Source organism: Peromyscus eremicus, chromosome 22 (genome assembly GCF_949786415.1).
Source record: "Peromyscus eremicus chromosome 22, PerEre_H2_v1, whole genome shotgun sequence".
Classification (NCBI taxonomy): domain Eukaryota; kingdom Metazoa; phylum Chordata; class Mammalia; order Rodentia; family Cricetidae; genus Peromyscus; species Peromyscus eremicus.
This window is the reverse complement of record NC_081437.1, coordinates 36939647-36955128: the sequence shown is the minus strand read 5'-3', so window position 1 is coordinate 36955128 and position 15482 is coordinate 36939647. Positions and strand designations below refer to the sequence as shown.

Here is a 15482-nt window from a genome sequence, read left to right as displayed (position 1 = left end):
GCGCGCACCTCCCTCCTTCCTGCGGCCTCCGCTTCCCGGCGGCGCGGTGGCGGCGAGCGCGTCGATTGGTGGCCCGGCCTGCGCCCCGCCCCTGCCCGCGCCCCGCCGGCCACCGCCCCCTGGCCGGGACCCGCCCCTCTCCGCGGGAGGCGTCGGGGCCCGCGGCTGGGTGGCGGGCAGTTCCCGCCAGCTGTGCGCGCCCGCGTCTGGGCTCGCTCGGAGAGGACGCGGCGGCGGCGGCGGCGGCGGCGGCTCCCGGAGCCCAGCGGGCAGAGCTGCGGGCTGCGCGCGCCCCTGCTCCCGCCGTGCGTCCCCGCGGTGGCTCCCGCGCCCTGCGGCGGCGGCTCCCGCGCCCCGCGCTCCCCTTTGTCCGCGGCCCCCGAGCGGCGGCGGCGGGGCCGGAGCCCCGCGCCCTGGGCGACTGAGGCGGCGGCGGTCCGCGCCCGCGCGCCGCGGCGATGCCGGACCAGATCTCCGTGTCGGAATTCGTGGCCGAGACCCATGAGGACTACAAGGCGCCCACGGCCTCCAGCTTCACCACGCGCACGGCCCAGTGCCGGAACACCGTGGCGGCCATCGAGGAGGTGAGCGGCAGCCTCGGCGAGCCGGGCGGGCGGCTCGGGCCGCGGGGACCGCGCGGCGCCCTGGGGACCCTCAGGCGTCCGCGCCTGCCCTGCCTGATGCCCAGTGCCCGCCGCCCGCGCCCACACCCGGGAAAAGTTTCTGGTCCCCCAGAGCCGGACGCGGCCCGGCCAGCAGTGCCCGACACAGAAGCCCTTTGTTCCCAGAGAGGTGGCTCTGGGGAGAGGCTGTTTGGCCACCTTGGGCCTTTTTGGGGGGAACCCTCCTGTCTGCTCTCATTTCCCTCGCAGGGTTCCAGGGACTTTGCCTCATACCTGGGCGAGGTCAACTTCGGCCGCAGAGTCCGTGGCGGCTGCGAGCCGGGGACCCCCGCGCGCGCTGCAGCCCCGGGTGGTGGGTCCCCCCGCGCGGACCTCTCCAACTTGTTCCAGAAGTGGCCCGGCGGGGGCAGCTGTGCTCCCTGAGCCAGCCGCGGAGCAGGTCCAGGGGACCCCGAAGCTGCTCAGGCAGGGGTGCCATCCCAGCCCGGGAGGCCTGGCAGCTCCCACTGCGTGCCGCAGAGCAGCGCTGCCGCCGGGGTGGTGGAGAGCCGGCGCTTTGAGGTCCGAAAGGCCCTTGGTGGCCGCTCTTGGGCTACCTGTGTGGTGCCTATGGGCACTGTGGTCATCTCCCTTGCCCTTAACCTGGAAAAGACCTGATTTTTAGTAAGGGCTTTCAAGGTGCAGAGTCATTGTATTGAAGTACTAAGCAGCGAGCTCTCCAGATCCTGGAGAAGATGGACTGCAAGAGCCAAGCAGCTTGGGTTGAAAATTAAAGCAGGCTTGGACGGGGCTGTGTGAGTCCCTGGGCCACGGCTGGCTGTGTGGCTCGGGACAGCCACACTTCCCATCATTTTCTTCACCTTCCAAACAGAATCTAGAGTGGCATCATTTCGGCTTCCTAGGTTTTGTGCGCTCAGCAGGGCTCACAATAGGTAACTGGCGAACAAGACACACGTGTAGCAGTAGTGAACCCGTGACTGCCTTTCTTTTGGCCAGAATTTTAAGATTGGGGTGGATATTTTAAAATACCCGTGCCAGCGGTTGGCGGAGGGGGCGGTGGGGGGTGGGTAGACGTCTTCAGAGAGCTTTACATGAAGCGATGTCATTAAATCCTTTCCCCTTGCTTGAACGCAGCATCTGCTATTAAGAATCGCCTGAAAAAAAATAATGTAGATGATTCAGAGTAAAATATTTTTCTTTGAAGACATACACAGTCAAGACGAGACTCAGTGGAAAATACTGGCTTCAGCATCCTGCTGTCGGCTCCTCCTTCCCCTCTCCCCTCTCCCAAAAGGTCTGCGATGTGAGTCTTTTGTAGTGAGTTCAGTGTCATGCTGATTGCTGTGTTCTTTCTACTCCTGTCAACACGGCTTAAACTCGGTCCCTTTAGATGAGGCAGGTGGGATGAGGCATGGGAAGTCGTTTCTCCCCCTCCCCCCCACCATAAGTGTCAGTTGAAAAGGCCTCGGAAAATAGTCACAGTGTTTTGAAAATACATCATCAGTGCTTATGGAAATGACTGCATAGGAACCCTTCTTTGGGAAGGGACTTGGTGTGTGATGCCCTTAAAAGAAAGCTTGTGTTTATAAAGTCATGACGCCCTGCTCCCTGCGGTGTGTCCGTTAGTATTGTCAGCATGGGCAGACATTGAAAAGCCAGGCAAAGAGGAGTTGCCATTCAAGTTGGCGTACCCTCTCCCTGATTGATTTTAGTTTACAGCGGATGAACTCAAAGCTGCTTTTGCACGCAATGCAGGAGATTACCCAGGAGCTCAGTTACTGAGTAGATGGAAGAGAGACTGGATTTGGTCATTTGGTTAAATTGCAGGCCTGCTTCACATGCCTCCTAAGCAGAGAATGGGTTCAAGTTGCAGATGGGGAAAAAGTTAAAATCATTTCAGGCTTTGTCCCATTTTAAGCAAAGCCAGTGTCCACTCTAGGGTGATAGTGTGTGTGAACTTGGAGTTGGAGGTAATTTGGAAACTGAAAGGGCTCAGCATGGATTGCCTAGAATAATGCTCTTTGCCCTCGTAGATTAGTTACTGTTCATTTCCATTACAAAAAAAAAATTGTTCTGTGTCTGATGTCATAACAGACGATGCTCACAATACTTGGATTTCAAGCAGGCATCTTTTTTATGCTGAGATGAGACATGAGCGTGGGTAATGTGAAGCGTAAAGTTACGTATTTCACAGAAATAAGATTAAAAAAATATAAGCAGTGTCGTCGTCCCCCCCCCCCCCCCCAGCTTAAATGAGTTCTGGATTTAGTGAACTGATTTAAAGCTGATTAACTTCGGCAAACCTGTTCGATTCCCATGGAGGCTATGACTGGTCATAGTCGGTGTCTGACTGAAATAGGCTTTCTTGGTTTGTATACCTGTAGTTAGTGTATCGGCAGTTCTAATGCTTGCCCGGTAATTCACATGTCATACCTGTTGTGTTGAATCTCTGTCCCTGGTTTGTAGATGAGGAAGGAACTTGGGGCTAGGAGAGAGTGATTTTGAGCTTGGCTCCATGCTGCTCTCACAAACTACACGGCATCATCTTCTACTTAGTAGTGGTGCGTTCTCTAAATTGTCCCTTTACCCGACCAGCCACCTTCAGATCAGGTCCCATCACTTTCCAGTTGTGTGAATGGGGATGAAACACACTCCCCCCTTCCTTCTTCCATTTTTCAGTCCTAGATAATCATATCTGTCAGTTTCTGAAGACGGTGGTGAAGGTATGTGGTACAGTACCCAAAAGACAACTGACCTAGTAAATGCTGTTTTTAACCAGATTTCACTGTAGTTAATATACAGACCCTGGAGGGAGAGTGAGGCAAGGGGGAGGAAATGGATGAATGGCCGAAGGCCTAAAAGTAAGTGGAAAGTGTGTGTGTGTGTGTGTGTGTGTGTGTGTGTGTGTGTATGGTGTGTATGGTCAGCTGGATGGTTTGTGTGTGTGCTGATTGAGGCCAGAGATTGATATTGGATGTGTTCCTCCATCAATTCTCCATCACCTTTCTCTGCTCCCCCTCCGGGGGTGGGGGTGGGGGTGGGGGTGGAGGTGGGGTATAGCTACTGTCCTAGGTTTTCACCTGAGCCCTGGGCTTGCACACTCAGGTCCACAAGCTTGTGTGGCAAACACTACCCTCCAAGCCGTCTTCCCAGTCCCCACGCATCCCCTCTCACAAGTTATTGTCTTGGTAGCCGGTTGAGAGTGTGGCTGGTTTGAAACTTTTCACATGGTGAAGACGTTCTCTGGGTGAAGTCAATATTTTGCACAGGTTTCTGCAAACTTCGCCAAGTGCGGAGCCGCAACTGGCGTCAGCTTTGTGATTTTGGAAATACGGGGAGAAAGCAAGTAGCTGTGGCGTAAATCTGAAACCTGAGGCCCCCCCCCCCTCCAGCTTTACCTGTGTCTCTTAGTTTCTTTAAAAGCCTCTGGTTACATCAGAATACAGAGAAGAATTGTGCACGCTCTTGGGATGTTCGCGATGTCTGTGAGATGCGTCTTCATTGCTCCCCCTTTTCTGCCTTGTTTATTTGGCAGTGATGGAGTTTTAAAAATAAATTTGATATTGACTCTTAAGTATTAACATTTAATCTACTTCCTTCCGGGGCCTTGATTCTCTGACTCTGTTGTCCTTGGTTACCTTGGAAATCTCTTTGCTGTTCTGACTGAGAAGGGAGCATGAACATCTGGACTGTGCAGACTCCCAGGGGGCCTGCTGTTCATGGGGCCAGGCTCCGCCCAGCAGTTCCACTGGGAACTGGCCTTGCCTTTGATTCTGAGTTGTGACTTGTTTGTAAACCAGCTCCTTCAAAATCCCAGGCTTACAGGTTTTGCATCCGTGGTCAGAAGGACGCCACCTCTTTCCCAGTATATTTGTGTTCTTGGAAGGGAACCTCTATAGGCCCACAGGACACCGTGTTATACTGCTCTGAAATTTGCAGTGATGTATCTGTGGACCATTTTGAGTCAGGTAGAATGGAATTGTTTTTTTCCCCTCAGCTGAATTCAATTTCCATTTTATGATTGGTAGAAGCACTACTAATACTATTACTACTATTAGCAGTAGTACTATTACTATTACTGCTATTACTAGTATAATGCTATTAGTGCTATTAGTACTATTAATAATGTTAGCATTACTAAGACCACTCCTTGAGGGTTCTAGCTCTTGGTGCTGTTCATTTGGGATCCATGGAATCCTGCAGTATGCTGGATGAAAGGATTAGAAATCCCTTCTCTCTGAAAAAACTTGTGGTCCAGTGGGAGAAACATCCTCCAGGCCGATGAGTGCACTCAGGTGACAGGCCATGTCTATGAGGAAGGACATCTAGGGTGATTGATGTAAAGCCCAAGGCTGGGACTGCTTAGGTGTGGTCAGGGCTGTGGGTGGAGAGGGCCTTGAATGGAGGTGTGTCACAAGTGGCCCCAAGGTGGTTTAATCCAGTCTTCCATATCTGTGTCTCTACCTTTGGTAAATATTTACCCAGTCCTGAGCTGGTGACCAGCTAGGCTTTTGGTGGGATTTTCATATCCATTCTGTCTTCTTAGGCCAAGAATTTGTAGATGCCTTTCATGGTGGGGCACATAGATTCTGCGCTGTTGGCCCGAGAATAGAGTCAGCTCCTTGGCCAAATCAGTCTGCCTCAAATGCCTGGTAGCCACAAGGATTAATGGGGACTGTGCTGAATGATGCAGTTCTGCATACTTGCAGAGAGAACGCCCCGCTGGTGAGTGCAGTTTTAGACCCTTGAAACCGCAGAATGCTCTGCCAGTGTGCATCAGTGTGGTGTGGAACTTGCACAGAGCCTCGGATCCCATGCTAGAGTTGTGGAATCAGAACCTGCATTTTAACAGCACTCCCAGGAGCTGTGTGCATCAGGATTTGAAAGTACCGTTCTAGGCTGCGGCACGTCCACGTCCCGGCTGCGCCTGGTGGGGGAGGGGGCGTCTTATGGACTGGAAGAACCTGGCCCTACTCACCAGAATTCTGATCGCATCTGATTTGGGTGAGGCCTGGAGCCTTTTTAAAGGGTTCCACCCTAGTCGATAATCGCTGATAGATGCATGATTATGTAATGCGGTGCCCAGGTGGCCATAAGTCAAGGTTATCCATACTATGGGGTAGAAAGTGGCTTTGGAAGGGAGGAAACTGAAATCAGGGCAGGCCTCTCTGCAGAGGTGACCTTTGAGCAGTCCGGAATGCAGAGGCTGCCTGCTTGAAAGATCTGTGAATAGAGGAGCCTGGGAAAAGACCTGGAGAGGTGAGTATTAGGGCAGATAGGCCTGCCTGTGGTCAGAGGCAAGGGAGGGGGAGGAGGGGCCAGCACACATCGGGCTTTGCCTTGGGGAGGGAATTTGCATTTTGCTGTGGTGTGGAGGGTTTGGTTTGGGGCTCAGACTATCGTGGTTAGATTTCCTCTTTAGGATTTGTTTTTATTTATTTGTATGTGTGTGTGACCTGCACGTGCAGGTGCCCTCAGAGACCAGAACCCATGGAGCTGGAGTTACAGGCGGCTGTGAAGTGCCTGGTTGTAGGTGCTGGGAATCAAACTCAGATCTACTGCAAGAGCAGGAAGTACTCTTAACCACTAAGCCATTCTCCAGCCGCTGCTTGACATTTTAAAGGCATTTCAGTGGTTGTTCCTGGGCCCAAGAGAAAAGAGGGAGGACCAGTGAGGGGACAGGGGTTTGTTGCAGGCATTTGAGGGGCATGAGGTGATGGCCGGGCAGAGGGCCTAGTGTCCTTTGAACTAGGAGAATCCGTCGGTGATGGATGCTTCCTGGGTGTGGAGGGTGTGGTGTAAATAGCGCGCACGCACACACAGCTCATGCTCCAACCCTGGAAGGACGGGCCTTCATCAACCCCAAGGTGAAGCTGGCACTGTTCAGCATGGCTGAGTGACAGTGGCCAGGCCCGATGTGCAGTGTGACTAGCCGTAATGCTTGTTTGGGGCCTCTCTTAGCTGTAGACCCTGAGCAGGGTATGGAGGGGGCTGAGGGGGCCTTACTGCTGCTGTGTTTCTGGGCAAATGTTAGCAGGTAATACTTGTTCGTTGGCATGCTCTCTCTTTTCTAGGTCCCCAAACTCTCCTCTCTCTACTGAAATGAGATGAGCTCATTCAGACATGATTCCCTAATGTGACCCCGTTGACCGGGGCTTCAAAGTCGATGGCTGGCCTCAGCCTCTCCACCTGCTTTTTTTTTTTTTGCCTTTGTGGTTTTAGTGTGTCTGGGATGCTGTGGCATAAAGGGATCGCCAGTTGGAACTGGAATGCCGAGGCTGTGTTTTTAGGGTGGTGATTCTTCTTCCAAAGGAATCTGGTTGAGTTTATTTGTCCATAAATGTATTCAGGTACCTGGCATATAGTGTCACTGCCACATAAATGCCAGGGTTGTAAAAGGGAACAGGCTTGTGGGAGATTGACCTTCAGGTGGTGTGTGAAGCTTCATTTTAACTTATTTTTTTCCCCCTTTTGTGCCATGGATCCCTTTGGCATTGTACCTCTTCAGACAGACTCCCTGTTCCTCTTGTTCTTTCTGCAGTCTTACTGTGTAACCCAGGCTAGCCCTCACACTACCTCTGAGTGCTGCAGTAGTATAGGTACCCTGCAGAAAGTGGTTAGCACACGGAATAGGAGCTTAAGATTTCCAATGAAACCAGTTATACCCAATTCAGTTAGTAAAACATTTAAAAAAAAAGATATGGCATAGTAGTATGTGATTTTTGTTGCTGTTGTTAATAATGTGAAGATTTATTCTTGGGTCTAATAAGTACCTCCATTGTGGAGTACTATAAGTCGGTAAATGATACCGTGTGACATTGCTAATAATTATAAGGTGGTATGGTGGTACCTGTCACTGGAGACCCAGGTGACACTTAGGATAACTGGGTCGTGCTGCTTTCATTCACTGTTGAAGGTAGGCTGAATTTCAGTTAGATGGGAACGACATGTACCCATGTACATTTTTTTTTTCTCATCCAAGTTTATGGACTCCTTGAATTCAGACTAAGGATTCCGGGCTTGATGGTCCGATGTCTTTGGCTTTGGGTGGTTGATTTCTTTGCGGACTCTAGAAACCAGACCGCATTAACTATTGTCAGTGGGAGGAATCTAGGTGAGAAGAGTCACACTCTAAGCCAGTGTTGCAGAGTCCCAGGGCAGTCGGGGGGTGGGGTGGGGTAGGGAGAGGGTACTGCCTAACCTGATGTCACCAAGAAACCCCATGCTGCTCCATGGTGAGGCCGTGGGCAGTTTCTCGGGCCCTGTAGTGTGCTTCTGAGTTCAGCAGGCCTACAGTGGTACCTCATGAGTCTAGTGGTTATGACTCTGCAGGCCAGCTCTACTGTGTGTACTTTTCTGTTCGTCTAACATGTTATGTGCTGACCTCAATGTAGGACAAGCTCCTGTGGGAAGTGATGGTAGGTTCCCAGGCACCTTCCACCCGGTGAGGTCCGGGAGCCCTGACGGACTGTGTTGTTGTGGTGAGGTCTTGTATGAGCTAACTGTTGCCGCAGAGCATGCTGGGTGTCGGGGTTTCCTTTCCTGTCTTCCTGTATTTCTTGGACATTTTATTATCAGGCATGTTTTATTCTAACTTGACTGTTTGTGTGTGTGTGTGTGTGTGTGTGTGTGTGTGTGTGTGTGTGTGTGTAGCCTGAGGTTGACATCAGGAGTTTCCTCTGATCGTGTTCTACCTTAGTCATTGAGGCAGAATATCAGAACCTAGAGCTCACTGATACAGGACGCTTGCTCCTAGGATCCCCGTTTTTTATCTTCCAAGCCCTGGATTACAGGCTGGCCACCATGTCCATCCAATAGTTATGTGGGTTCTGGGATCTGAACCCTGGTCCTCATCTTCCAGTCCTCAGATCAGGCATTTTTGACGTCATGGTTTGCTGTTTCTGCAGGCACCTGTACCGTAGAGCTGGTGCCCAGGAAAACCCTTGGCACGAATGCCTTCGGGCCAGCGTGGTCTCTCTTGCCGCTGGTTTTACTGAGTCGGCTCTGTGGCTGTCCTCGAGTGGGGACTTCTGGTAGATCCCCGGGGCTGCTCTGTTCCCTCCCTTCCTCACCGGAGAAACCTTTCCTCTTTCCTCTCCTGCCTCGCCCAGCCCTGCAGGGACGGGTCCAGCCATTGCTCACACTCTGGCAGGAGGCTGCCCTGCCTAGGCTGTTATGAATGATGTCATCTTTCTACTGGATGCTGGCGACGGCTCTGTCGATAACATCAGGTGGTGGATGAAGACGGTGTCTTCCAATGATGGGTTCCTCTGTCCTAGAATTTTAACAAGCCAGCAGCAGGCTCCCAGGGCCTCTCTCCCTAGCTTCTCGGAAGAAATCTTGTGGGGGTTTTTTTTTGTTTTTTTTTTTTTTTTTTTTTTTTTATAGTGACAATAACCAATATTTCTATGGGCTTTAGTTTTATGTTGAGAAATGGGCTTATGCTGATTGGCTCCCCGATACCCAATGGTCAGCCCTGGAAACATACATATAAGTAACATTGTACAGACTGAGCAGGTTGTATTTATGTATTTAAGAATATGCATATATGTATAAAATAACAATTAATGAGAAAAGAGGCCATGAATTTAGAAGAGAGCAAAAAGGGAAATATGGGAGGGAGGAAATGCTGTAATTACATTATAATCTCAAAGAATAATAAAAGGTAATTGAAAAGCAAGAAATGAAATGTGCTTATCTAAGAATATTCCTTTTTGAGAGAGGTCCTATTTCTGTTTCATAGTTCAAGGAATTGAGGCTCAGTGGAGTCATGTGACTCCGGGTCCCAGCAGTTGATGGAACAAGAATCCTGACTATGTGAGGATGAGAGCTAGGGACTTGTTGGTCCTTTAACGTCCTCTGACTGTAGAGTGGGTTTCCTCAGTGCAAGCTGGTGTCTGCTGATCCTCTGCAGGCCAGTCTCTGTTGATGTCAACTCAGAGGAGGTGTGCTTGACACCTCCAGGGTTAGGAGCACTAACTCCCGGGGAGGTGCTTAGCATTGGAGACCCCTTTTTTCCTTCTCTTGTTTATTTTCGGGGCAGAGTCCCTTGTGTCTCAGGCTGGCCTTAAACTCTGTGTAGATAAAAATGACCTTGAATTTCTGATCCTCCTGCCTCTGCGTCTTTGAGGGCTGAAATTATCAGCATGTGCCATGATGCCTGGTTTGTATGATGCTGGGGGTCAAACCCTGGGCCTCTTGCATGCCAGGCAAGCACCCTGCCAGCTGAGCTTCCTCCCTAGCCTCTAAAAGCGTTTACTAAGTGGCCTTACTGCCCCAATGTGAGTTATTAAAGGATACATCTGGCCCCTTAGGACTGTGGGTTCCAGAAAACCACCTGGAGAGTGTGTATAAAGGCCCGCAGAGTGAACAGACTCGGAGTGTGTCTTCCAGGCCAGCAGATCTGTGTTTGGTGAGGTGGCCCTGACGGATGTACAGATCCAGGCAGACCCTGGTAGAGAGGAGTTGGCACCTTGCTGTCTGTTAGGGGACTTGGGAGAGATGTCTGTCATTCTCCCCTGAAACTCCACATCTGTTAGGAACAAACTTTTGGGTCTGAGCGGGTGACCACAGGTCATGCCTGGGACAGCGGAGGGCTGGACGAGAGTCCCCTTTACTTTCTGTGATCTTCTTCTCTCCTGCCTTTATCTTTCACTTGGATGTTTATATTTGTACTTTCCAAGAAGTTGGAAGTCAAAATGAGCTTGGCCTCCTCCACTCCTCCTTTAAAGATTCCCTCCCCAAAGACCCAGCTACCTCTGCAGTCGCCATGGCGGTTGTCTCCTGATCTGGAGTTCTGCTGGGTTCACTGCTGGCTGAAATTTGGGACAAATGAGGCTCGGTTGCCTGTGGTTTTTTGAAGTCATGGACCATACGCCTTGGTCTCTCGATTCTGCCTTGTTGCGTTAATGATCACAGGGTTTTGTGGTCACTAAATAATGAGGGCTACTGAACGTTTTGTGAATACCGACTTCCTTTCAAAGATTTATTTATTTACTTGTTTACTTACTTATTGTGTATGTATGTGAGCCAGAGTGGGTAAATGTGCACGCACCACGTGCTTATAAGAGCCTGAGGAGGCCAGAATAGGCATCAGACCCTGGAACTGCGGGTTACAGGTGGTTATGAGCCCCCAGGTGGGTCCCTGGAACTACATCTGGGCCCTCTGCAAGACCTGCAACTGCTTTTAACCTCTGAGCCATCTGTCCAGCCCCCCGGCTTTCTTATCTCGAAGTTCTGGATGGAGGAGGTGAGCTGTCTCACATGGAAGTGGTTTTTACATTTGCTGGTTGTGTTGGTGGTTTGTGATGGGACAGTATCAGTAGCCAGGGAGTTATGAGAGCTGGGTTCCAGTTCTGACTGGGCCTCTATTTTCCTGTGACTTTGAACTCCCTGTTTTCCTTTTCCCTCGCCCTGGACATCCACTGATCTGCTTTTGGCCTCTGGATTTTACTCACTATGGACATCTCGTATATGGAATCAAACATTAGGTGGCCTTTTATGTTGTCTTTTGCGTAACGAATGTTTTCTGGGCTCATTCATGTGATAGGAATCTGCACTTTGCCCCTTTTAAGGACTGAATAGTATTTCATTGTGTGTTGCAACACATTTTTTTTTTTTGTCCATCAGTTGGTGGATATTTGGATTATTTCTGCTTTTTTTTTTTTGCTATTACAAATGATGCACTGGATATTTTTTGTGAGTCTTTGTGTAGACATATATTCCCACTTGTCTTGGAGCTAGATTGCTAAGTCATAGGGTGACTCTGTATTGAAGTTTTTAACTGCTAGACTTTAAAATGGCTACATCACTCTGTATTCCCCCCCAGCCATGTGTAAGTGTTCCAATTTCCCACATCCTTGTCAACGCTAATTACTGTCTGTCTTTTTTGATTATGTCCGTTCTGACGGGTGTGAAGTTGTATCTTACTGTGAATTTATTTGATTTTCATTTCCTTGATGGATGGATGACTAACGATGTCAAGCCATGTTTCACTTGCCTGTGGCTGTTCATATATATTGTTTTTGGAGGACTAACTTTTCAAATCCTTTGCCCATTTTTTCTTTTTGGTTTTTCAAGACAGGGTTTCTCTGTGTAGCTTTGGAGCCTGTCCTGGAGCTCGCTCTGTAGACCAGGCTGGCCTCGAACTCACAGAGATCCACCTGGCTCTGCCTCCCAAGTGCTGGGATTAAAGGTGTGAGCCACCACCACCGAGCCATATTTTTAAATTTTTTTTTTTATTATTAAATTGGTTGTACACACCTCATAAATTCTGGACACTAGACGGTAATTAGATGCACCCTGCAAATGCTCCCATTTTAGGTGGTTATTTCACTCACTTCATGGTATCCTTTGAAACAAAACATCAAAAAAATTGTTATTTAAAAATTTTAATTATGTGTGTGTGTATGTGTGCATGTGCGTGTATGAGGGCAGTGCCGGATCCCCTGGGGCTGGAGTTACAGGCAGTTGTGAGCTACCTGATGGGGGTTTCTGGGAGCCGAACTGGGGTCCTCTGCACGAGCTGCACACTATGTGTGCTGGTCAGTTTCTTGTCCCCCTCGCACAGCTCAGGGCTGTCTGGGAAGAGAGAACCTCACTGAGAAAATGCCTTTATCAGAATGGCCTGTAGGAAAGTCTTTGGGGCTTAGTCTTTATTAGTGATTGATGGGGGAGGACCCAGCCCACTGCAGCAGGGCCAACCCTGGGCTGGTGGTCCTGGGCTCTATAGGAAAGCAGGCTGAAGGAGCCATGGAGAGCAAATCAGTGAGCTGTGTCCCCCCATAGTCTCCGCTTCAGTTCCAGACCCAAGTTTTCTGCCGTGGCTCCCTTGGAGATGGAGACTGCAAACTGAAAGATGAAATAAGCCCTTTCCTCCCAAAGTCGCTTTTGATCACGGTGTTTATTGCCGCAGTAGAAAGAGCTAACTAGGACGCACTCTTAACTTGCTGAGCCGTCTCTCCAGCTCCGAAACATCAGTGTTTAAAAGTTGGATGAATGTCTTCTCACCTCTATTCCATTGCGCCTTGTAGGTACCACACGCTCCGTGGCTGTAGGATTGGGGTTCTAACTGTTCTTTTCTAAGATGGCTTCAGCTGCTCTAAGAGCCCTGACAGTCCCCTAGGATCACGTTCAACATCTGCAAATAAGCCAGCTAGGAGCCTTGGGGAGTTGTATGGAATCCATAGGTGAGTCCGAAGAGTAGAGATGTCAGAAAAACACCCTTGCATCCCCTCATCTGTGCACTTGGGATGTTTTCCCACTGGAGCCTTTGCTTTGCTTTAGCTATGTTTCACGGTTAACATTTCTTCCTAAATATTTTCTCCTTTTGGATGCTGTTGTGGATGGCATTGTCTTCTTAATTTCATCTCTAGATTATCGTTAGTATATAGAAGCACAACTGACGTTTGTATACTAATATAACCCGCACTTATTTACTGGCCCGAACTGTGTTGTGTGCTTAGTCTTAGGATTTTCTGTGACAAGATATCATAGATAGAGACAGCTATAAGATGGGCTGGCTTCTTTCTTTTTCTTGCCTAATTGCTGGATTAGATACTAATCATTTAAAAATATCTATTGATTTACAGAACAGTAGCTCAGTAATTTACTGAATGATTGACTTAGATATATTTTCAAAACTCCTCATTTATTAATAGTGTGTGCGCGCGCGCACACACGTCATGGTGCGTACATTCCATGCATATGTGTGGAGGTTATAGGACAACTTTAAGAAGTCTGTTCTTGTGCTGGATGTGGTGGCACACACCTTTAATCCCAGCACTTGGGAGGCAGAGGCAGGTGGATCTCTGAGTTCGAGGCCAGCCTGGTCTACAGAGTGAGTTCAAGGACAGCCAGAGCTACATGGAGAAAACCTTTTTTCCACGGCAAGTCTGTCCCCATCTTTAATGATGTGGGCCCTGGGGACTGAATGGAGGTGCTCGGGCTTGGATGCAGGTCCCTTTACCGACTGAGCCATCTCTCCGGCCCTAACTTGGATATTAAAATAACTATTTTCATGTGTGGCTGAAATGGTTCCTGTTTAATTGGATTCATCTTCCTTCTCATTTGGGTTTTCTGTGGACTGGGGAGCCTCACTAGCCTGGACGTCGGCTGCAGAGGAAGCTAGCAGGGGCGTTGCTGCTCTGATTTGTAGGGTTGAGAGTCTCACCTCATTGGGCCTTGGTGCTGGGGAGCCAGGGCTGTGCGCTCTCTGCAGCATCTGACTCGGTATCCCCCATCGCTCGTGAGTCTGCCCTGCAGAGGCCTCCTTCCAGAAGCATCTCCTTGACTGGTTCTCTCGGGGCAGCGGCTCTTCCTCACCGAAGGTCAAGGTTGCCGGTCCTCGTCTCACCGTACGCTGGCCCCTTTGTTCCTTTTTGGAAATGAACGATGCCGTTGACTGCCGCAGCTGTGGGCCGGTCAGAACCTGTGGCTTTTGTTTGCCTCAGCCGAAGCTTTCCAGGGCACCAAGCCTGCTGCCGTTTGGAAGATCTCAAAGGTCCTGCTGGATTTGTTTGCTAGGGGGAGAGCGAGCTCTCCGGAAAGCCCTGGAAGCCAGCTCCAGCCCCCCACCTGCCCGCCCCTCTCTCTGTCTGTGCACTGATTTCCCCTTTCCCTTGGGGACCAGGATGCTTATACCGCAGTGTCTGAAGCCTGAGTTTGTCTACCCTTCTCTTCCTCCTTGTGTATTTCCAGACCCCCTGGGCCCATGTTTTCTACTTCAAAGAAGCTGGTCCTACCGTATGTGACTCTGGGATGAAGTTGTAGCTTGGGGTTTCAAGCAGCAGACCCCTGCATCTCTCTCCATTCACTAGGCAGTGACAGTGAACACTGGCTTCCGCTCCCACCGCTCCGCCTCCTCACGGCCTTCCAGAGCCGAGGCGGACTGCTCTATCTTTTCAAATGATTTATTAGCTTCGGTAGCCACGTTGGAGCTTAATTTTCAGAGTGCACAATTTCTTTACGGTCAAAGCAAAGTAGGGGAGGCTTGATTGATCCTAGGACAAGATGGCTTTAGTTGTCGCTAATGTGAGATCCCTTAAGGGCCCCTGTTTCATTTGCTCTTGTAATTTATGAGCCGTCTTGGATCCTTCACGCATCTAGGTACGAGCCAGTAAGGCCCCGGCCTGTCTCATCCTGAGCTTCCATTTCTGCCTCAGATACAGCACGGACTGCTGTACTCGGTGTGCGGCTGACACACGGCTCGATTTTGAACTGAATTATGGAGTAGCAGCGGCAGCAGATGAATGAGTGTTTCAGACATTTGCTGACTGTTTTTCCAAAGGAAAATGTACTAGGAGCTGAAGTCAGCTGTCAGCCACAGAGTGGGCATGTATGAGCGCTTGGGGGTGAGCAAGAAAGATACAGTGACGGGGAGCGGCAGAGGCCACTGGGAAGGAGAACTGAAGATTAGACCAGAACGGGAGGGTAAGAGGGGGAGGGTCCCACTAAGCCATAGCTGCATCTCCTCATGTGTGGATTGTGGTGGTATTGTGTTCCCCCAAATACTGTGCACCCTAATAAACTTATCTGGGGTCAGAGACAGAACAGCCACTAGATACAAAGGCTAGAAAATGGTGGCACTCACACCTTTAATCCTAGCATTCCAGAGGCAGAAATCCATGTGTTCAAGGATACAGCCAGGCATGGTGACTCACGCCTTTAATCCCAGAAAGTGAGCTTTTAATCCCAGGGAGTGATGGCAAAAACAGAAAGGTATATAAGGCGTGAAGACCAGAAACTAGAAGCTTTTAGCTGGTTAAGCTTTCAGGCTTTCTGAGCAGCAGTTCAGCTGAGATTCATTTTGGATGAGGACTCAGAGGCTTCCAGTCTGAGGAAACAGGATCAGCTGAGGAA

General features: G+C 50.0%; 1 protein-coding gene across 1 annotated transcript in view; it reads left to right on the top strand.

Moving 5' to 3' along the window:
- Window positions 1-458: 458 nt before the first annotated feature.
- Window positions 459-15482, top strand: part of Asap2 (ArfGAP with SH3 domain, ankyrin repeat and PH domain 2) — a 161693-nt gene continuing 146669 nt past the window's right edge. The window contains exon 1 of the mRNA XM_059248539.1: window positions 459-584. Coding sequence (XP_059104522.1) covers window positions 459-584 — 126 coding nt within the window. The remainder of the gene's footprint in view (window positions 585-15482) is intronic.